Genomic DNA, 23039 nt, shown 5'->3' with positions numbered 1-23039 from the left:
TAATCCTACACTTGCTTCTTTGACATGTAAAAAGCCTTAAAAACCAATTATAACATATAGACAATACCAGTTGCAAAAATGTAGAACAGAATATATTCTGTCTTAATTTATGTTGTTCTTCAGAAGAAAGCACTCATTTGTTGCACACCCTATGAAAAACGTTAGACAGTTGTTACTTCTAGGCTGACATCACTTAGTCATACAATGTTATGAAATCTCCACTTTTAGCCCCGCAAAAAACTCAGGGGAAATAAACCACTGTAGATCAGTGGCGATTGCTCTCGGACTGCAAGGGAAGCTCGGCTTGCCCTAAAATGTCAAAGAATAAGTGACCAAATATATGAATGTAAATTTCATTGTGTGTACATGTCATTGACTAAATATGCGCTACAACATGCTCAACTTTTGTTCCGAATCAGCTTCTTCTTACTGGTTACGACGCGACTCCCTTCTCATTCATTCCCCCAGCTTCGCTGTGCTTTAAACGGTGGACGCCGAACGTCCGCAGAACGTCCGCAGAGCGTCAATTGCCCGGATGCCCGGCGTCTCGCGAGTTCAGGGTTGTCCCAATCAATGCGTTGAACGGAGACGAGTCATTGGATACAAACTGGTTTTTGTCCCGCCCACGGACGCCCGTCGTCTCTGGGAGTCTATGGACAGTGGGCGTGTATCGGCCGCGCCTGGACGCTGAGCTTTCTGCATGAGGATTGGATGATCTGTCTGAGGCAGAATCTCGTTATGGTTGACAGCAAAATGAGCCAATCACCGATCTTTTGGTGTAGGCATCCGTGTGAGCATTTTTCAATTCTCATTCTGTTCTGAGTTGAACTGGAGACTTCTAGTAATCTCGAATGGCAACACTCTTTGTTGAAAACGACTAGCGACAGATTAATCTTTTATTTCTGGTGTGTTTTATTGTAGTTGCTTGTGTTCGCAGACTGACTTATATCATCACAGTTAAGAACCTGGAAAAGACGCCTTGTTGGTATGCCAGGGTCACAGATCATTTTCTTGAAAAAGAACGGAGAGTAGAATTCACGTAGAAATAAACAGACGCATTTTATGATGTAGCCCGAAATTGATCTTCCCCTTCTTGACAGACCAGCATCCGCCACTGCTGTAGATGGTAAATTTAATATTAAAGCTCGTCAGATGGTTAACGCGATGTGGAAGTAGTCTTTCAGCGTTTTGTATGACCTTTTTACAGGTAGGGGGTGCTAATAGACATGACAAATGCAGTGCTGAAAGGCGTGCAGCGGGCGCTTGACATGACAAAAACATTTTGGACCGTGGTTAAAACGTAGTCCAGTGATAAACTTGGACTTCGAGCATAAGTCGATACTCCTTGACTACCAAAAAAATGTGAGCGCCTCTCTCATCAGTGTTTTTCCTACCAATTTGCAGCTATGCATAGTTAATCTATTAAATCCATATGCACGGGGTTCTCGTACAGTGGCCGGTTAGCTCAGTTGGTTAGAGCGTGGTGCTAATAACGCCAAGGTCGCGGGTTCGATCCCCGTACGGGCCACATCAACTTTTCCGTTTTTGTGTCTTTATTTTTTGCGGACGTTCAACATATTTTCTGTTGCAGAGAGTTGTTTTTACAAAATGTGTCAAATTGAAAGTGCAAGAATATTTTGCTGCATTTTCTATTGACGTTGAATTTAGTCTTAATAGTGAGAGTAAAAAAAAAAGCATGCTCAATAGTATACCGGTAGTTATTTCCAAATGCTATTGCATTTTACTCAACTTGGGTTGTGACTAAAGGCAGTAGTGCTGCAATTTTTCAACCACAACTGTATATAGACTCAAAAAGCTTTTCAAACCGATTTTTGTCTTCTAAAAACTGTTTATACATACCCTAATCTAGTATTTTTATGGTGTTGGTTCTTCACAGTCAGTAGGTTGTAATTAAGGGAACACACCAAAATTTTAAACAACTATGAAATGTTGTTTATTGTTTGTTCATGTGTATAGACCACAGTTTCTGAGATTATTATGGACTAATGTTATTACATAATGGTCACTTTTCAAAACACACATATAAACATTAAAAATATTGAGTCAAGCATTTACAAAGTAGAACAGATATTTAATATTTAATCTACATTGAAAGTTTTACAAAATAATCAAAAAGATTCTGAATGTGGAAAAAGAAGCACGTTACCAATGGTGCCTATAACACCATCTAACTTTGGCTAAAAGGCACGGGGATTGCTCACCGGCCAATCCCAGATGTCCCACAAAGAAGTGATAAACATCTGAGGTACTATGATGCATTTGAGGTTCTATTCTTAGCCAAGAAATGGGACTTGAGATGCTGTTTCAGAGCTGGTATCGTGGGAAGTTCTTTGCGACACAAGTGGCAACACAGAGGCAGCTTCAACAACTCACTGGTGCCTTCTTTTACTGTGACCTTTCCATCCGTTTCAAGCATATGGATGACATCTGCAGAGAAATCACAATAAAAGAGCACAAAATAATCCCTGTTGCCAATTTATTAGCGACAAAAAGACAGACCCAAACAAGGAAAAACATCCTTGCGGTAAAGCCAACTAACTTATTTGCAAGACTAGTGGGGATGAAAAAGTATTTAGGTACGATAACACTAAATTAGCAGGCTATCTGTATCATCAGAATATTACCTGGATACACGAAACAATAGTAAATTTTATCATTATAATTCCCCTAGATACCGTTCACATAGTGGATGGCGATTTACATTTATGGTTGGTCAAAGTTAAATATAATCGTACAATTCCATATGAAACATTGCAGGTCTTTGGGATATGCATATTGCATAGGCTATTATCGCGAGAATTATATTTTTTCAATATATTGCGCAGCCCTCATTTTTTTGAAACACCACATTTGCCAATACCTGCTTTTACTAATACTAATAAAACTAGTAAAATGACAAGATGAAAGTCAAAACGATAACCTTTTTGCCAATTTTCTGACGTTACAGACCAAACCAGGAAGTGAATCATCCTGTAATTAATTCATAGTGTATTTCCAATTTGAAATAGCATCCTGTTTTTGAAGAAATGGAATTTAAAACGTGTTTTTTTTTTGTCCAATCCATCAACAAAATAATTGACAGATTGGTCGATAATCGTTAGTTGCAGCCCTACAAAGAACAATATACTGTATTTATCTCACCTTGAGACTCGATGAAATAGTCTGTTGTGAATGAGTTCCAGTGCTTTTTGTTCTTAAGGCAAGGAGAATCAAAGTCTTGGCTGATCACGTGGAGGTGCACATGACTGTCGGAGAAAAAACACAAAATATGTGTGCGTGCATGTGTGAAGATTATACCAGGGTATATTACAATTAAAATGGCTACCTCTTCAATGCATGTCTTTCTATAAGCAAGATGGAATTATTGTTAGACATCCGATTTTGGGCCAACACACACTACGTGATGCTTCCGAACCCGAATAGGGCCGGACCATCACAAAAAAATGACAGTTCGGCCACTTACCCCTGCACATTGGGTAATTTGTTGTATGGACACGGGCTTGTATAGGTAGCATTCAGTTTATGCAATACCGTGCCTTTTGTTTTTTTTTAATCCATAAGAAGACAAGAGTTAAAGGAAGACCCAAGTTGCTGCAGAGAAGGGATGTAGGAGGTAATAAAGACGCATTGAGAGATGGGGCTTGCTCCAATTTATTTAAATGAATCTGGCACGGTACGTACCGCTCACTCACATTTTTACCACAAGCTACGATTTCATCCACAGGCACATATGAAATTAAATATGGTGAAGATTTGTTGTAAAACAATACAGGTACTCTTTTCTGCATTTTTAAGGCTCAGCAGCAGTTAGCTGTGTCTCGCTGGCATAAAACCCAGAAACGTATTTCTACCATGTGTGATAGCTTGGCTGTAATTTGCAACATCGGCACATTGTGCAAATGCGATTCAAATTTTGAATGGCCCGCAAAACTAGTGGCCGAGACATTCTGACGCTGATGAAAGCAGTTGCTGGACTCCGCACACAGCACAACAGCTTAGTGGGGTCACCAAAAGCCCCGGGCGGTTACCTCATACTTGGGATGGCATGGTAGCCACTGCGAAAGTCCAAGGCACTTGCATGCGGACACTGTTGAACCATATGGTCAGCTACTTTCTGCATGTGCTTGAGCAGGCTGCAGTGCTCATCCCGCAGGGCCTTCAGGCTGGGGATGGATATCCATGGGAGAACCAGCCAATGGTAACGTGCTTTGGGGTATTTGTCCTTGATTACAACTACTTTATCATCCTTAAACACCTACAAGAAGAATTCAGAGAATACACATTAATCATACAACCATAACTGTAATTTATTGATGATGATAATGTTATTTTTAAAGGACCTGCATATTAGGGTCTTGCATCGAAGCCTTTAGCCCTTGGCTCCAATGTGCAACACTTTGCTGCAACACATTAAATTGGACTTTAGCTTTTGGCTGTGACTTACCACAGTTCCTCAAATAAACCTTGCTCCTCAATCAATCATAGGGTGCATTGTCCACTGGAATAAATAAAGGCCACACCTCAAATAGAATATTCTATGGTATATATACAGCACAGTATATTGCTAATATTTCAAAAGTGACCGGATAAGAATCCAGGAATGGAAGAAACTTGAGATCTGATGTTAAGACAAGAATGCACCCCAAGTGTAGGAGGCCATAGTACAAAACAAATATATAATTATAATTATTACTTAATTCAGTAAGACACAAAGACCTCCCCATGACTCCAAAAAACTTTACCCGAATGTACATCCGGAACTGGGCACTACATTAGCAAATATGGTAACTATTATTATCTTTGACTTATTGTACGTGACTGATCATCATGACGTCAATGGGATATGTCAAAGATGGCTCCATCATGCAACTAAATCACAATTATACTTTAATTGTTAAAAGCCAAGTTAAAAAAACAGTTCATATATCATCACAACATCCTCAGTTGTAAATGTCTTACATTGATCTCCCTTGACTCTTCAGCTCTGACAGACTCAGGCAGGTGTTCGTGTTTTTTGGCCGCTTTTAGACTGGGAGCCTCAGGACAGCCTTCTTCATCCTTTGAGGAAACATCTAATGGTCTTTTACAACTACCAGGATCTTCCTTGAACTGTACAGTGTATGGGTACAAGTCATTGACAATGTGGAGTAACTGGCCTGGCATCAGTTTGACCTCTTTCCCATGACCCACAACCACAGAGTCTACAGAGGTGGGGTTTGCACCCAGCTGTGGAATAAAAATGGGAAAGAAATTCAGTAATCAGCGCCCCTACAAAAAAACCTAACAAAAACCGGTTGATTGTGAGTATGCATTATGCAGTGTTTGTTAGACATTTTTGCATTTTCTCTTACCTGTTTAACTTTCACAAAACCTTTGCTGCAGTCTGCTTTCAATTCAACTGATGAGGAAGGGATAGCTTGAGTAAAATTCGTAACGAATAAATTGAATACGTGACATTTTAAATGACCCTGAGAAAATAAGTGGTAAAGTCTGAAAAGTATTCAGTATGCTACTACAGTAAAATGTCACCCAGTGTGCGTGTGTGCAAATCGGAATTTTGACATTTAAGACTCCAAAACAAAACCTTGAGATAAAATAATTTGGAACAAACTCAAACGCTATGAATACACACAAGTGAAAAGCTCGTACATTATTACCTTGTTCCCTGGAGCATTTTTTGTCTTTAATTGTGGTTTGCGGCCCACGACCCAGGATAACTGACTCAAGGTGAGGCAGCAGAATGGGTTTGTGCGTTTCTTCTTGACTAACAAGCTGACAAATTGACATCTTACCATTTCAAATGTACCGAATATATTACAGTCACTTTAGCAAACCTGCCCACGCTTGCTTTGTTGACTCCTGGCGACGCTTGTTGATGACGTCACCGCAGTGCTTGCCCCATGGCAGAGAAAATTCTGGAATTTGAAGCCCTTGCTTGACTCATTGGTGGTGTCAACGTGTTGCTTCCAATAAGGTTGGAACTCTTTGTTACAAACTTGCGAATGAATGTTATCGTATCAATTCCGTTAATGGCCCAGTGTTAGAAATATTACCAGCATATCTTAAACTAGCATGTTAGCGTTAGCTCTACAATGATCGGGCTACGAGGTTAACGAAAGCAGGGCCGGAGAAACGAAACCTTGTGAACCCTTTGCCAATGCTACGTGGTCCTAAGTTTCTTACTCTTTTGTACCCACGATTAAATTTTGATTGACAAGTAAAATAGAATTAAAGCTGATGCTTGAGTTAGTTGCGTCTTTCCATTTTTTTTCTCAAACAACTGTGATTTTTCACGTGACAATATTTTAATAGCCCTAATGTCATTTTCGTTTTGTCATGGACGCATAGTCAAAACGATCCGTGACAAATCATCATCAATCATTTAAACATATTTTGTGAACCTAAACCTGTATAACTGTATTGCCTTTGGTTAGAATTGGTTAGATGTTGTCAATGAATTGAATAACTAGTCAACATGATATGTCTTGGTTTCTATGCCCCGAAAGATAATGAATGTAAAACAAATTATGCTGTCGTTTGAGTTTGTAGCATGTCCTATAACTACATATGGGGACTTAATAGTAAATGTGTTTTCATTATCGCTGTTTTTCCAAGGTTATCATCCCAAGGCAAACATGGTGAAGGAAACTGGTTTCTATGACACGTTGGGTGTGAAACCTAATGCAACTCCCGATGAACTAAAAAGGGCGTATCGCAAACTTGCTTTGAAATATCATCCTGACAAGAATCCGACTGAAGGAGAGAAGGTAATAAGTGGACAATGTGTCAAAAATTATGTCTGACACGTTACAGAGATTAATACCATCGGCCATGTAGTCCCCATCTAATAAGTATTTTTGGATTCTTTGTAGTTCAAACAAATCTCACAAGCATATGAAGTGTTGTCAGATGCCAAGAAAAGAGAGATTTATGACCGTGGAGGAGAAAAGGCCATAAAGGAAGGTGGACCCAGTGCCGGTGGCGGAGGAGGAACATTTGCATCACCGATGGACATCTTCGACTTGTTTTTCGGAGGCGGGAGGCGGATGCACAGAGAAAGAAAAGGTGTGGATGAAAATATAGCACTTGATTTTCTGACACTGAGTTGTATTAGTATTTATTTTGCTGAAATGTACTAATGAATACAGGGTGCTTCACAAGTCTGTCACTTAACTTTACCTTATATCTCAATAACTGTGAAAGAAAACACAACATATGTCCTGAAAGCTATTGATCATCCGTTTTTGTTGCAAAAAATTGAACGCTTGAATGTTCAAAAGCGAGCCCTTGGTTACATCGAAATGATAATTGCAAAAAGGGATGGATAACTGTCAATGACTCTGGTATCAGTCTTCACTTTCTGGGGCTCTGCTGGCAGGTGTTTCACACTTGTTCAATTGTTTCAGGAGCAGGCGGTGGCCGTCCAGTTCTTTTTCAGGGGCACAACACACCTCCTTAAATGTTGTATACCATTTTTGTATGGTACGTCTGTCTGATGGCTGCTTTCCAAATTCTATCCGGAATCTGCATTGAACACGGCTCATTCTTATCAAACACTTAAAACACAAAAAGCATTCTCCTTTCCAGTGAACGGCATGTTCAATAAATAGCATTGAAGTCAGCACAAGCCACGTTTTACACAAAACATAAAAACAGTGATTGTGACGCAAAAGTCACATCACAATGGCCTGACACGAGCACTGCAGCAAAAACTTGGAAGATTTCACCCTTCAACTAAACAGTTTTATCTTGCTACCTTTGAAAGTTCCTAAGAAATGTGTTTTTGTAAAGTGACAGACTTATGAAACCTTGTGCTGCATTTTATATATGTTAAATTGCTATTTTTTCCTCTCATGGCAGGGAAGAACATAGTGCACCAGATATCAGTAACACTGGAAGATCTTTATAATGGAGCAACAAGGAAACTTTCTGTCCAGAAGAATACAATTTGTGAGAAATGTGAAGGTATGTCCAAAGAGTCAATAAAAAATGGTAACTGGAGTGCACTTTTTGACATGCTTTATCCACACCATCTGTTGCTCAGTGTTTAACAGACACTCACATTAATTCATTACGCACACGCCAGTGGGCAGCTGCTTCCATCCAATAGGCTGCCAGGCCCACCGCAAACAAATTTGGGTTCAGTGTCTGACCCAAGGATACTTGGGGCAAGTGGAGAGTCGGAGCTGGGATTGTAAAAAAAAAAAACTGTGTGACCCGCTCTGCCATGTGAGCCACAGCCGCCCCATTATAATGATCGTCACATACCAGTGGCATCTCCGAGCTTCTTCAGTTGATTTCTAAAGTTTTCCTTTTGACTTCTCTTTACTAACTGATGACTTGGATAGCTACAGTATGTCAGAATAGCTGCTTTTATCCTTTGCCCAACTGACGTGTCATAGCTAAAACAGCCTTGTGACATCATTTGTTATTCAAGGCGATCATTTTAAGAAAATAGTTTGTCTATTACTTTTTGATGACAGAAGTAATTATTAAAAAAAAAATCTTAATTCATAGACTATTCCACAGGGCGTGTGTGTGTGTGTGTGTGTGTGTGTGTGTGTGTGTGTGTGTGTGTGTGTGTGTGTGTGTGTGTGTGTGTGTGTGTATTTTTTTCCACCTACACATTTCCTTTCTTTGGCATTTTCCAAAAAGTCAAATTAGAGTGTCTTGAAAAGCGATTCAACTACAGACAAAAGTCCAGAATATTTGGAAATAAGATTAAAAATGAACTTTTTTTGTGGACAAGGCCTTTGTTATTATAAGAAACGGTCATCGCACAGAAACTGAAACTTGACAGCTTGTTGAATATTCTATTGGCAGGTCGTGGCAGTCGCAAAGGGGCAGCCCAGATGTGCATGTCCTGCCACGGTACGGGCATGCAGGTACGCGTCCACCAACTAGTGCCGGGTATGGTCCAGCAGGTGTCCACAGTGTGTCACGGCTGTCAGGGCCAAGGTCAGCGAATCAGTCAAAGGGACCGCTGCAAAGGGTGCGGAGGGCGGAAGATTCTGAGACAGAAGAAGATTCTAGAGGTCTTCATTGAAAAGGGTGAGAGCAAAAGAAGAACCAGTCAGAATGTAATATCTTCATTACTTGGAGAAGGTCATCCCCAAACTAAAGCCAAACGTTACACTGCACAGGAATGAGAGATGGGCAGAAGATTGTGTTCCACGGAGAGGGAGACCAGGAACCAGGTCTTGAGCCAGGCGACATCATCTTTGTCCTGGACCTACAAGAACATCCCCTTTTCACTCGGTAACATGGTCACACACATGACACACACAAAACAGGAGCATTTCACGTCATACAGTATGTGAAAGCACAAGAAGTCTTCATTTTAGAATTCTTTCAACAGACCATAAATGTCATTATTGTTAACATAACGTCGTCATTACTGTAGTTCTAATTTTGGAATGTACTTCCAGGAAAGGAGAGGATTTGACCATGTCGATGGAGTTGCAACTGGTAGAAGCTTTGTGCGGTTTCCAGAAGCCCGTCCAGACACTTGACAACCGAACTCTCCTCGTTACCTCCCATCCAGGTAACCACCAGACTGTCTCAAGTTCTTCTTGGAAAGGTTTCGACAAAAATCAGATGATACATCTCAAACTGTCCTTTTCCACAGGAGAACTGATCAAACCCGGTGACACAAAGTATGTCTGCAACGAGGGGATGCCGATGTATCGCCGGCCGTTTGAGACAGGCAGACTCATTATTCACTTTTCCGTAAGACAGCCGTGTTTGCGCCTGCAAGCAACCGACGACACACAATGTCATCCAAGCGTGACGTGACCTCAATTGGAATGACGACACTTTTCCCTCTAGGTGGCGTTCCCGAAAGCCAACTTCCTCCCAAAGAACAAACTGAAGGAGCTCGAAAGCTACCTTCCGCTGAAGGTGGACTCGGAGCAGCCGGAGAGCATGGACGATGACCTCTACATCTACGCCGACCTTGAGGAGTGTGACCTGGAGAACAGAAAACGACACAGGCATCAAAACTACTACATGGATGAAGATGACTATGCCAGCACCGGAGGTGTTCAGTGCCAGACGTCTTAAAGGAACCACCTTGCATTCCAAAACCTTCATCTTTGAAAATTAAGCGCCTTTTTTTGAAAATCTCATGCACCTTTTGTTTGTTTGTTTTAGTTAGGTTTTTTTTTTTTTTTTTTTGTTACTTTTCTCAGTTGTCGAGATGAACCACAAAACTGTGTTCAATATGGTCATTCTTGGATGGAGGTTTGAAGGACTTTGTTGTTGTTGTTGTTGCTGCTGCTGTAATGACATTGTGAGAAAAGGTGAGGGCAACGTAAGTCTTCTGTGTGTCCCCTTAATGCTTTTTAGTGCGGGGGCGTTCAGCTACGATGCCAATACCATGTAGAATAACCTTTTAGAGTGTTACCGAATCACTTGCTGTTGTAACCATCTTGTCAATGACTTGTTCAATCAAACGTGCGCATCGCGTGTATGGGTTAAAATGCAGTGTGCATGCGGTCTTGATTTCACAATTATATTTTCCCCTTTTAAAAGGGCTATTTTATAAACTTTTCTTGATCTTGAAAATGTGACTGACAAAGCTAAGCAATTAAACATTGCTTTGAAACTTATTTATCAGTTGGAATTTCAATATTTAACTGGTTTAACCATAATTAGCTGCCATGTCAATCATGGTTTTTAATTTGTTTTAGTAACTGTCAAGTAAAGGGATGACTTTACGGGTGCAAAGAAGGAAAAATAAAAACACGAGCCAGAATGCTGTTCCAATAGAGTAGAAGGTGTAGATAAAAACTTTTTGGAACTCCCATTTGTTTAGTTCTTACTTAAATGTCTACTCTGAACCCCCCCCCCCCCACCACCCCTGAAACATTAGCATGTTATAAACTTAAGGAAAAGACATACGGAAATTCAAGTGACACGTTTTAATCAACAGAAGACTTCAAGGCCTCCAAGTTAACAATTTTGTCCCGTGTCATGGTGGTTGTTGCACTGGTTGTTGAGTGTAAAATGCCATGTTGGTAAGTAGGGCTGCTGGTGTGCGCCTCTTACCTCAATAAAAGATACTCTAATACAACTTTTTAATTGTTTTAATTATGCAGTTAAATGCATCCATGCACAACAACGTATGTGTCACAACTTTAGAGCCAAAGAGGCCATCACTTTAACAGCTGCAAAACAAAGTGAAGAAAGTGGAGACAATTTGCTACGTGCGCACTCCACACCTGCAGCAATCCATCCGATGGAAATCGTTTTGAAGAAGTCTTGAAATAAACTTGGGAAATTTGCTTTGAAACTAATTCTGATCTATATCAAAATTCTGAAAAATCCTGGTGAGGGCATCTTAAAAGCTGGTCAGTATAGAGATTCATACTCTGATGTAATGTTATTTAGATTTGTGCTAACGAAGAGTTACACAACTTTCAAGAGCGTTTAATACCAGCAATAATGAGCAGAGGTTTACATATACAAACATCTGTTTTAATATCTATTTTCACAAACGGCATTGATGTGGGAAAAATATGTTCATTTTTCTTCTGGTAGATGCCTGTATGTTTTCATTTATTGATTAAAAAAAATAAACAATAAATCTAACGTTATGTAACACATGCTCTGTATTTTTTTTTCTGCTTTTCTTGAGTCATATAGATTTCCGTAACAGCACTTTTTCCTTTTTAATATACGATGATATAGCAAATGCAAAAGCAGTACAATTTCAAACCCCCGAGTGGCCGGATGCCTCTACAAATTAATGCTAGATCATCGGGTGTCACCAACCTCTTAATTACTTCTTGGGTACTGATAATGTGAAGGACAACCAGTTTGCTCAAATTAGTTGGGGTGAAAAAGAAATCTCCTCATCCTAGTTTCTCCCGATATCGTTTCCCCATGAACGCCATCATTTGGTCATATGCTCCAATGCTGACTTTTATATTTGTCCCCCCCCCCCCAAAAAAAACACAAAAAAAAAAAAATTACACCAGTCTTGGAGTGATTTTTATAATGTACACCAACAAAAAGTGTAGCTCTTTTTTTTTAGTACAACAACAACACACATAGAAAAGAGAAATTTTTAGAAGTAGGCCCATGGTCGACTCAAATGGCTACCTGGTGACACCGGTGATAATATAACCACTAGATGGCACCAAAGCCACTATGAAAGATGAGGCACTCCTGCATGTGCTAGCTCGGGTGAACGCTGAGATAAAAAAACCTTGAGAGCTGTTGCGTATAAAATATATGTATAGAGGTAATACAGAGCAATGAATGAGACCTGTTTAGTCTCATTTGCCTCTGTATTAAAATACCACGTGAATAGGTATGCATACAAACACGAACAACTCTATAAAGGGTTTGGGAATTTTACTGATAATCATTTCTGACTGTGGCAAGCAGTAGTACAGTTACACATATTATATGACATAATAGATACATAAAAACAGTGACGGGTGACTGGCAGTACCGTGGGAGATACAGCATGTCATAAAATTTGCACCTTTACATTGCTGAGTGTGCTTCGGACCACGCAAGAGTAATGTGACGTCACGTTAACGGTACAATTCAAAAACGTCAGTCACTGGAGCTTCACTGAGACTTTAGTGTTGTTGTCATGCAAATGCTAAAATAGCTCTATTTGAGTGATACTTAGCATTGAGGTAGCATGCAGAAACAGACAAGACTGAAAAAAACGGATAGAAAAAAAACATTTACAAAAGTGTGTTAGAAACAAAAAGTTTGACAGATATATATACTATACTCCTGATGCTGTTTGTTTACGGTCAAACAAAGAACCGGCATTGTTTTGTAAGAGAATACTGTATTTTCACAACAGTTCACCATCATGCATTCTCATTTCTAAATACACAAGAGATGAAAATGAAAGAGTTTAAACTGTGCTGGTAAAGTTGGAACCACAAGGAAGTAGGCTACAGTATTTAAGGACCTAGATTGACATTCACATACTGTACACGATACGACCAAAAATGTAAATACGTGGAAACAAAACCCCATCTGTTTAAAAAATAAGACCTGATTACTGTACTAAAAAGAGCTTTCACGGAAGGCTTTAATCCACTTTCATTGGTTTGTTGTCAGCTTGGCAACCTGCACCCAGAATATTCATTTTAACTTTCTCCTGCTCCTTTCTGTCACATACAGAGGTGCAGAGGATTAAAAAAAAAAATTAGTCAGCTGCCAATCAAGTTTTCTTTAATTTGATATTGCAGCTCACGAAAAACTCCTTTTGACAACGCTATTATTGTTTGAATACTGACTGCATGATTACCTGAATGTCATGATTGCATTACACATACAGCACATTTGACAATAAAGTTGTATCCAATCCAATCCAATCCAAATTTTATGTGAATGCAGCTCCTTGGCGCCATATCGACTGGTACATGTTATCACGAAATTGCGACGATATGCTGTGATGTGGTAACCAGCATTATAATCCTAAAATATTCTCTTTTTTTCCGTTTGGTTGCCTTCATTTGTATCCACCCGTCCATTTCCTGTATGCTGCCACGTTCAGCCGAAAGGCCAGTCAGTCACAGGGTAGGCCCAAACCAGCTGCTTAACAATCAGCTATGTGAACCAGTACGCCGCCATTTCTCGGCATTCACATGCAGTTTCTGAAGAATTCTAGTATATCTGTGCATCACGATGGTTTGGTGTGTGGTCTGCTAAAGAATGCATACGTATAAACACCTTTAGTTTGCTCTACAAGAATTCACTGCGAAAAAGTTGTTCATATCTGGTTTGTGTAGTGTCTTGATTCAGTATTTATTGCACATTGGGATGTGAGGCGCTCCACGCCCTCAGTCGATCGTCAGTCTAAGGCTTCCACAGCCTCAGGAGGCCGTCCTCGCTGTAAGTAGCAATCAGATTCTCATGCGGGTGGTGAGTGATGCCAATTACATCTTTCTCGTGAACCTGCAGTGGGGACAAAAGCTCATCAGCGCATTCTCCTCTAGCCGTCTTCATTATACTCTTGTTAGACTTCTCAAATTCTTACATAACGCTGGCAACCTGAATTCGAGTAAATTACATTCTTCATACAGCTCCCCGCGGGCTTTTGATAATGAACGAGTATTCTCCGCAGAGCCTACCGTCAGAGTTTTCTCCAGCCTTGCTGTCATGTAGTTGAAGCAGTAAAGCACTAAGTCCTCTCCAACACAGTAAATCCACTCGCCTCGTGGGGACACTGTGCTGCACACAAACTTTGCTCCCGACTTTCTATCTGCTTTAAATGTCTTGACAGTCTGAAAAGAAACCAAGCAAAAAAACTCAAATACTCTTCGTAAAAAAAATAATAAAAAATTCCAAGGAAAGGCCGTGAGTTGAGCCGGAATCGAACCCTGCATCTTATGCACTGTGATAACCAGTCATTCACCATGCCACTGTATGTAGCTATGACGTTTCAGGAAAAAAAAAAATTCTACCGATTGCTAGACTTAAACCATAATTCATAAATGTCACTACATTTGTTGCTTTATTACATATTATAGTTATCATTATTATTATTATTATTATTATGAAAACCTGATGTGCTATAGAAAAACAAGGGCAGATTCTGAATCAATGCAAAAAAAAAAAATCATCTAAAGTTTACTTGCACCTCTGATTAAAAAAAATGATTTGTTGACCAGTGTCAATTGAAAAGCTGGATTTTTTTTTTGTGTGTATTACAGTATGTCACGTGTTAATAATGAACATTTTCAGATGCTATATTGTATGTCCACTTAATTTCATTTCCCTCCACACATAGACATGGTGACTTGATTCAACGTGGAGAACCGTTTGTACCTGTCATTTGATCCCTCTCACCTGACCCTGCGTGTTCATGACAACAACTGTGCTGGAATGGTTGCAAACCACAAAGAGCTGTGGATTTTGGGGAAGAGTGATCACGTTGTTCACTGGGACATCCAAAGCCCGCGTCAGCGATTTAAACGTGTGGATGCATTCACAAGTTTTGCTGTTCCAAATCTAAAACACACACACAGAACAATCATCAGCCAAGAAGACGTTCAGATGCATCGTAATTCATTTTAACAATGAGGCATCAATACAATAATTCTCGACATCCCAGATTGGAAGGAGGCACTTGAAACAGATTTTGAAGCCACATTGACAAATTAGTCATTGCATTCTATTCTAACAGGTTGGAGAAAGCGTGGGGGGGGAAAAAAAGACAATTTGGTGCGGGTAATACTGTAGTTCCTGTCTACAGGGGCAAAGCCAAAACTTTTTTCGTGGGATGGCTAGAGTGAAATTAAGTGTCACTACGGGGTAGCCAGAAAAAGACACGTACATGCCCAGTAATACACCAGCCGTTCCGGAAAATTATTATTTTCCTGAAATTTCCGATAGTCAGGAACAAATCTAAGTAAAAAGCTTTTTTAGCTAAATGTAAAATGTCAATCAGAATGATCATTTGTCACTGATTTGTTGGAAGGAACGTGGCACCCACACAAGCACGGGGAAAACATGCAAACTCCACTCAAGAGAGCACGGAAGATTTGAACCCTCTGACTCTGAGACAGGCACTAATCACTACTTTGTGCGGCCCAATTTCAACTGTTGTGTCAACTCATTTTTATCCATTTATTTGTTTCATAGCTACCCATTAATAATACTGTTTGCAATCAAATAATAGTTTTCCATTCACAGAATTTAGTTATTGCCATAAAGTGGGCTTGTTGTGGGGGGGGGCATAAATAAGTGGATGGGCAGAAGTGTGATGTGTGAAATAAATGCAGCACGATTTGTGCTGACATGAAACTATATCAGACTAATGGAGTAATGAACATTACATTTTATTTTGTAGGCCTACTTCAAATGTTTTTTGTTTTTTCTTTTTTACCATTGCATTTCACGGTCAAAAACTACAAGTTGGCATCGTGTCTCAGTTGATCACTGTACCTTAACGGTACCATCCGATGATGCGCTGATAATGTGAAATCCATCTTGAGTGAAAGATGCATCATTCACAAAAGATTGATGTCCATTTAACTCCTTCAGTGTTTGGCCCGAACGCAGCTCATGGATCCTGAGGATGACATAATCACATCGATGAACTAACATAAAAGGAAACAATGAACAACTGAGATGATTCTTGAACTCAAGAAGTTGATTTTGTTTTTCTGAAGAGCGGACAAAATGTGTTGCTGAGCAGGGAGTTATTTTTAGCTCCAGCAGAGTGATGAGTTCGGCAGTGACAAAAAGCGCACATTGATTCACTGTGTCCTGGCTACGTTTCCAGAAAATTGCGACTCAAGGAATAGCACATGGTGGAGCACGTGGCAATGTTGTTCCTGAGCACATGCAGTCTCAGCTGCCCCCGCGCAGGCTCATGTGCTGGCAACAGGGGTGAGGCTCAGTCCACATCCCTTGCCTGGAGACCGAATTAGAAATATCCGACTTCTTCATTGTGATGGAGCTTCTGTGTGTGTGTGTGTGTGTGTGTGTGTGTGTGTGTGTGTGTGTGTGTGTGTGTGTGTCTGAGTACCATTTATTACCACAGGCTGCTGCGATTAATTATACTGTACCTGCAAGAGGCAGCAGTGAATAAAAAAATAAGACTCAAATAAATAGCGCACTCTTCTCAGCCATTATAATCAATGACTTAATTGATAAAAAATCAAATAGAGGAGTCCACTTGATTCCTAACACTAGTACAGTATTCAATAAAGTCACACAAAAAAATAACTACCGGTATACATTATAGAAGAGGGAAACGCTGGTATTGAACACATGCATTGGTGGAGTATTCAAATGAACATTTCCGTCTGAGACGGTGACATCATCGTTTGCAGGGATTGATGACTCATGTCTCCATAAACAGCAGGGGCAATTTTGGGTTTGTGTCAGATAAAAACAAAAATATTAAGGTTTGTTGCACTTTTTGTGCTGTCAACAGTGTTACCTAGACAGCTTCAATAACACTAGGTAAAAAAACAATTGCAGGGCAGTACGTATTCAAAGTCCCACTACGGTGCGTGACTGCAGGACGTCCCCAAATGTAATCGGTATACAGTATTGAAAAACAATGTACATTATAAGGGTTGTATTTTTCCATCACAACATTAAGAATTAAATATGTCAAGTAAATAGATTTTATTTTAGAAATTATTTGTTAAATTCTTTTTGTGAAGTGATGTCTGGAAAGACCGTTTTGATGTGCTTTTATTAAAACTTTGGAACATATTTATGTTTTGTGAACTACAGAAAAAAAAAATCACCAGTTTTAAAAATAATAATAAAATAAATAATTAATTTAAAAATAATAATATAAATAATTATAATCAGTCAAAAAGGTTGTCTTTATTTTGTTTTGAACGAAAAAATAATCTTAAATGGCCCTGTTAAAAACGCACTTCCAATTAAGTGGCAAAAACTGGGTGTCATTTTTACGTCAAGCAGAGTTGTCTGTATCGGCTAATCTAACTATTAAAGTAAGTTGTTAACTGGAGTTAAGCGTCACTTTGGGACCAGGAGCTTTGCTGAAAATATGGCAGAATATCCACCTACCTGGGAAAAAATTACTTTATTGGCCAACAACTGGGCATAAAACTAACAAAGAGAAGTACAGCTGATATTATTCGTGAGACTGTGGAGAGCTTGGAAATGATTTGAGTCGAATTCATATTTTGTTGGTTGAAAGTAAATGAAGTAACCCACCTGATGGTTTGGTCAAAAGATGCACTTAGGATTTGGTTGCTGTCCTCGGAGAAACTAAGACAGGTCACACCTTTGTTGTGCGCGTGCTCAAACCTGCGCAGGCACAGGCCACTCTGGATCTTCCACACCTCACACACAAACACGTACACAAAAGAGTTACATAAACGCAGTCCATAAAACACAAAAGAGGTGTTTGATTGCAAAGTAGTTTTTGCCCTGATTGCAATACACGTATGATACAATATACAGCACAAAATATAATGTACCTATTGTTCCACTGTTAGTTCAAATGTTTTGACATGGCTCCATTTTTACCTTGCTTGAGCAATGACATACAATAAATAACTCAGTGCCTCCCAACTGCTGTTCCATAAGAGATCATCAGGTTGTGCGAATATCTAATTCCACTGAATTGGTCAGACAATTGTTTATTGACAACAAATATTGTATATATTTTTTAATCTATCTATGCCAGCGACGTATAGTGACAGAAAGAACAAATAAATGCTCCTCCACTCGATGGCAGAAGGCACAATCAAATTGTATTTCCACTTGTCATTCACGCAACAGAATACAGTGTTAGCTTTTTGTTTGCCGAAACAAGCACAGATTTCAAACTCACGAAGTATAATGGTCAGTAAATTATGACAAGATCATCAATATTTGCATGAACGGTATAGACTTTCAAAAAGTGGTGTGATGTGAGCAGGGTGAGAAAAATCTGAGCAATTCTGCTGATATACTTCGGTTCAGCTTCAAGGTTAGTCACTGGTTTATTTACTTTTAAGTTGTGACGTTTTATACTTTGTATTTATAGACAATACTTGATCGATGGCTGTACCTTTATTTTTCCATTCTGAGCCCCGGTGGCGAGGAGATCTGAATCCTGGCTGAAGCACATACACAACACAGCATCATCCATCATCATGAAGCTGTCCTGGGCCTGGTACTTTAAATCCTGAATCAAACACACACACAGAAAAGAGGACAGATTGTGTGTATATGTTTTTCATGTACAGCATCTAACCTAGAGTGTCACCTTGTTGTTTACCTTGCTTATGTTGCCTGTGTGAAAGTTCCACACTTCAATGAGGCCATCCACCGAGCCGGAGATTAAATACTTGCCATCGGGCGAGAAACGGGCACATTCCACGTGGGACCGACGTCCAAACTGCATATTAATTTTCAAAGCACACATCATGTCTTTACAGTTTGAAGACACATTTTTACTGTATCTGAATCAAATGGACATATCACAAGTCACTCAGCCAATTCATCGTAAGAGCCAATTGACCTTCACCTTCAGAGTGTTTGAAGTTCACTTGTAACAAGGCCAAAAAAAAATCGATTTGCAACAAACCGCATCAAGTCATATATTAAATAAAAGTCTGTTGGGGGGGGGTTGGAACTATTTTGGGAGTATACACTAATATGAGGATGAAATGACCGAAAAAAATGCATAAAACCATTGATAATTTATGTATATGATGTCCAGTATACGTACGTACAGTACGATGTTGTTTACCTTAATGTGACGGTACAGTTGGGTTGGACAAGTCTCTTTCTCTGCATGTCTGTCCTTTGGGCTTGGGCTCTCAATGGTCATATCGGGTGAGAGGCTCTCCGGGGAGTTCAGCCTGAGCGACTAAAAACAGCAACATCATCCAGTCGTTAAGTGTCGCAAATGAAATATTGATTGTGTTAGGCTCAAATTGTGAAGCAAACAAAAAATAGGGATATTGAATTGAATACTGAAATATTTCAAAGCACATTTCTACCTGTTCAGTTTTTAACCCTTTCAGGGACCGCAGTTTCTAGAGCGGAAAGCTTCTCATGGTATCAGGTTACAGGGTGCATGGAAGGGTTCAGTAGTTTTTGCAAATCTTGCTGTTCTCTAACAAGGAGCTGAATGGCTAAATGTACAAAAGGTCTTTGACACATGAATGGACTGATACCTTTTTCTGGCTGAAATGAATCATGCGGTTCACAGTTTGACATTATGAGACCAAGATGACCTCTAAGAATTGTTGAACAGAACCTCGCCATTGCGAGGCTTCAAACAGGATGTTCTTAGAAGGAAGTGGCTGCTGATCTTAGGGCATCACATAATGTCATGGCAGCTTGCAAAAAAAAAAAAAATAATAATAATAATAATGCAACGAGACTGGAAGAGTCCAGAAAGGAAAAACACTTGTGAATTTTACCATTAGAGAGTTGTGCAAAAAGATTCGTTACAGTTGACCACGTGCATTCATAAGTTTAGAGAAGGTCAAATTAAGCTTTTCTGGAAAGATTATAGTTCATGTTACGCTCATCTTGATAGTTCACCTATAAGCCAACTTAGCCTAACTTTTTGCACATAGCGTTTATTGATTATATCGTAGTGTCAGATAATGATTTTGGATACTTACACCGACTTGTTCCAGGAGGCCCATGAGGCGTGATGGAGGCACCACACTGACCTCGCTCACCAGCTCCTCTGCGATGGCCCGACGTCGCTTTTCCTTGCTGCTGCCTTTTGGGTACGCCTGCAGTGGAAGGTTGACCATGGTGTCATTTTATCAAACAATTTTGACCTGTTTCATTGCAAGAATCTTGATTCGGTCTCACCTCACGTGGGTCAAAGTAGGACAGTGTGAGCAGGTGTTCCAGGTGGGTGTACCTCTCGGGCTGAGTTTGCTTCAACATAATCATCGGATCGGTTTGTCTGAGGAGTGAACGGGCAGCGCCCACCTCCCTCATTTCAATCAGCTCCATTACCACCTGTTGGAGTGATTTTTGGAGGAAATTATACAACATCATCACTACACACTCTTAAGCTAGCAGTTTTAAAAGTAACCGAGCCAATGTTGGGCTGTTTTTACCCAACGCGTTGGGTTGAGGATTTGACCCAGCACGTTGGGTCAAAATTTTGACTCAACAAGAGTAAAAACTGTTGTTACCAATGAGTTAAAGTTTCAAACAAATGAGCTACCAGGTCATCAGTATAGCTGTGGATAATACTACTACGAATAATTTTACTACCAACATTTTCAAAGAAGTTACAGCAGCCCCAGAAAGTAACTCACATGATATTCTTACACCAAATCCCCTGCCTGCCTGTTTTTAAATCCAGGACTGAGACCTAGGTACTTAATTGGAGACTACTGAAGATGGATTGATTCAACCGCATATTAATTATTGTCGAAAAGGTTAATTTGCCATGCTGTAGAACTGCTCTGCATCCTATTGCGAGCTGTCTAACATGTTGGGACTATTACTGATGCCAAACAGTTCTCAACAGCAAACACCACAATCATTGAAACATATCATTAAGTGAATAAATCTTGGATAATATAAATTAAAACCAAACATGAACACATCCATTGCATTTATGTAACACTGCAATTTAGCACCGTAAACCTTATATTTCGACATGATATCAATGAGTTACAGAGTGAAAGATTGTGGTTCAATTCTTATTTTTGACCCACTATCTGTATCACAAAAGGCTAAGGAAAAGCCCAAGTCACCTGTTCATAAAGGTCAATAAGTGTGTTGTCGGGCAATTTGAGAGATTCAATTGCGAGCAAGACCGAGTCCCAGTGGCCTTGTTGGATGTCTGCGATGAAGCTGTCGATGCTCTCCACAGTGTTGAGCGAGACAGTTGTTTCTTCCTGTAACGTGGTCAAGGTTCTGTAGAGGTTGTTCTCCTTTAGGTATTGCATTATCAGGCGAATGACACTACAGAGAGAAAGGAAGAGACAAAATCCACTGTTCATGTCGAAACACCAAGTTGACCCCATGGGCCGCGTCGTATTCAGAGTAAGAGTGTGTCATCCAGTAACCCATAGGGCCACTGTTCGAATCTCGCTCTGATCGAGTCATGTCTCATTGTGTCCTTGGGCAAGACTCTTCAACCGCCGCTCACAATGGTATTCGGCGTGAATGTTTGGTGGTGGTCAGAGGGGCCTTTAGGCGTGCACTGGAAGCGACGCTTCCGTCAGCCTGTCCCAGGGCAGCTTAACCAGTTGACCACCAGCAGAGTGTGAATGTGCGAGTGCATGAATGAAGTCACCAATGGGTGCGCTTTGAGTGTTCAGTGTCTGGTACATTATCATTATTGTGATTATTATATAGTCTTGATATTTGCATGCTCTTCTGTTGTACTCTGTGCTTGTTATGTTCATGTTCATTAAGATATTATGTTCACAATAAAATTATATTCAATACATGTGCTGATTCAAATATTCTCCTTTTAAAAAGATAATGTTGTCCATTATTAATGTTAGTAATTTAACAATATGTTCATTATTTTGGTTTCAGGTTTCACTGATGTAAAAGAAAAAATCTAAAACAAAACAGAAAACATTAGAACACCACCGATCAGGTCCCGCTGCATCCATCCACAACAATAAGCACATTGCTAATATAGTATCAAATGTCTCCATCATAGCTGAACATTTTTATCTTTACATGTCAAGGCAGAATATATTGAATACAGAGCTTGTTTTGGATGTGCACGTGGTCATGATGTTGTGGCGAGGAGTGCACAACCAGCACAGAAATGTATACTGATGCTGCTACTATGACTACTAACAAAAACAACAAGTGCAACAACAACAATAATAATAATAATAATAATAATAATAATAAATACATTTTACATTTTAAATGGAAGAGCAATATAGATTGTATATCGAGACTTGTACCCCCTGTGCATTCTTACACGTGGATCACGTGTTGCCAGCTAGTGATGCTGATGTTCTTCTCTCTGAAGCCAACTGTGCTCATTAAACCGCGTTAACCCCTCGTAAGAAAATCCGCTAGAGCACTTTTCCCCAAAGGAAGCAAATGAAATGTAATTATGGCCCATCAAAGGCATATCTAAAGAGGCTGGTGCTTTCGTTCCACAGGCACATGCATGCAAAACAGCATACAATCAGTATGACTTCCTTGCAGTAAAATCATTCACCACATATAATTAATGAACCAAATGAGTCTGGTATTCATGAATCAAGAAAATACGTGGCTGCAGCTCAAAGTGAACATCAACATATTGCTAATAACACTTCTGAATAATGCATTAAAAATGTAAATGTGTAACTAATTAAGTGGCTTCATTTAGCAATGAAGTATGAGTTCAAAATTGTTCTTACTCTGAGGGCTCCATCTCCACAGCCATGCTGACGTTGTCTCCTGCAGATGCGGCAACAGACTGAAGTCCGTGGCGACTGTGTGCTCGTCAAAGCCACGTGCAGCTTGTCCACCGAGGCCCGCCCACTGCACGTGTTTCTCGTGCGTGCGGTTCGGCTTCCATGCAACAGTCCAAAACCTTGTGACTGAGCCCCCCCCCC

The 23039-nt window shown here is 39.9% G+C and overlaps 3 protein-coding genes and 1 non-coding gene across 5 annotated transcripts; 2 read left to right on the top strand and 2 right to left on the bottom strand.

Moving 5' to 3' along the window:
- The first annotated feature begins 1454 nt into the window (after nt 1–1454).
- On the top strand, nt 1455–1528 carry trnai-aau (transfer RNA isoleucine (anticodon AAU)). Its single transcript has one exon. It is a non-coding gene; the product is annotated as a tRNA-Ile (tRNA).
- A 622-nt stretch (nt 1529–2150) lies between these two features.
- Nucleotides 2151–5835, bottom strand: aptx (aprataxin). The gene is made up of 7 exons (XM_019876762.1): nt 5679–5835; nt 5373–5419; nt 4981–5247; nt 4362–4421; nt 4050–4276; nt 3163–3266; nt 2151–2448 (listed from the first exon to the last, which is right to left on the bottom strand). Exons 1-7 carry the CDS (start codon nt 5806–5808, stop codon nt 2270–2272), a joined length of 1014 nt encoding a protein of 337 aa, XP_019732321.1. The 5' UTR covers nt 5809–5835; the 3' UTR covers nt 2151–2269.
- Nucleotides 5836–5888: 53 nt separating this feature from the next.
- dnaja1 (DnaJ heat shock protein family (Hsp40) member A1) lies at nt 5889–16478 on the top strand. Of its 2 annotated transcripts, XR_002169052.1 has the most exons (10): nt 5889–5995; nt 6637–6788; nt 6894–7086; nt 7882–7986; nt 8845–9072; nt 9165–9279; nt 9450–9565; nt 9650–9750; nt 9850–10177; nt 16463–16478. XR_002169052.1 is itself a non-coding variant. In XM_019876761.1 (9 exons), exons 2-9 carry the CDS (start codon nt 6657–6659, stop codon nt 10081–10083), a joined length of 1224 nt encoding a protein of 407 aa, XP_019732320.1. In that variant the 5' UTR covers nt 5889–5995; nt 6637–6656; the 3' UTR covers nt 10084–11088. The 2 variants fall into 2 exon arrangements, 1 of the variants encoding a protein (XP_019732320.1); XM_019876761.1 differs by lacking the exon at nt 16463–16478 and having other exon boundaries at nt 9850–11088.
- Nucleotides 12365–22997, bottom strand: LOC109519903 (WD40 repeat-containing protein SMU1-like). The gene is made up of 12 exons (XM_019876759.1): nt 22842–22997; nt 21216–21426; nt 20314–20466; nt 20115–20231; nt 19229–19348; nt 18755–18874; nt 18545–18661; nt 17704–17831; nt 15946–16072; nt 14848–15009; nt 14130–14282; nt 12365–13953 (listed from the first exon to the last, which is right to left on the bottom strand). The coding sequence occupies exons 1-12, from the start codon at nt 22865–22867 to the stop codon at nt 13855–13857; spliced, it is 1533 nt and encodes a 510-aa protein (XP_019732318.1). The 5' UTR covers nt 22868–22997; the 3' UTR covers nt 12365–13854.
- Nucleotides 22998–23039: the final 42 nt, after the last annotated feature.

Source organism: Hippocampus comes, unplaced genomic scaffold (assembly GCF_001891065.2).
Source record: "Hippocampus comes isolate QL1 unplaced genomic scaffold, H_comes_QL1_v1.1 scaffold51, whole genome shotgun sequence".
NCBI lineage: Eukaryota > Metazoa > Chordata > Actinopteri > Syngnathiformes > Syngnathidae > Hippocampus > Hippocampus comes.
Note: the sequence above shows the minus strand (reverse complement) of the source record. Positions and strands in the feature narration are given on the sequence as shown.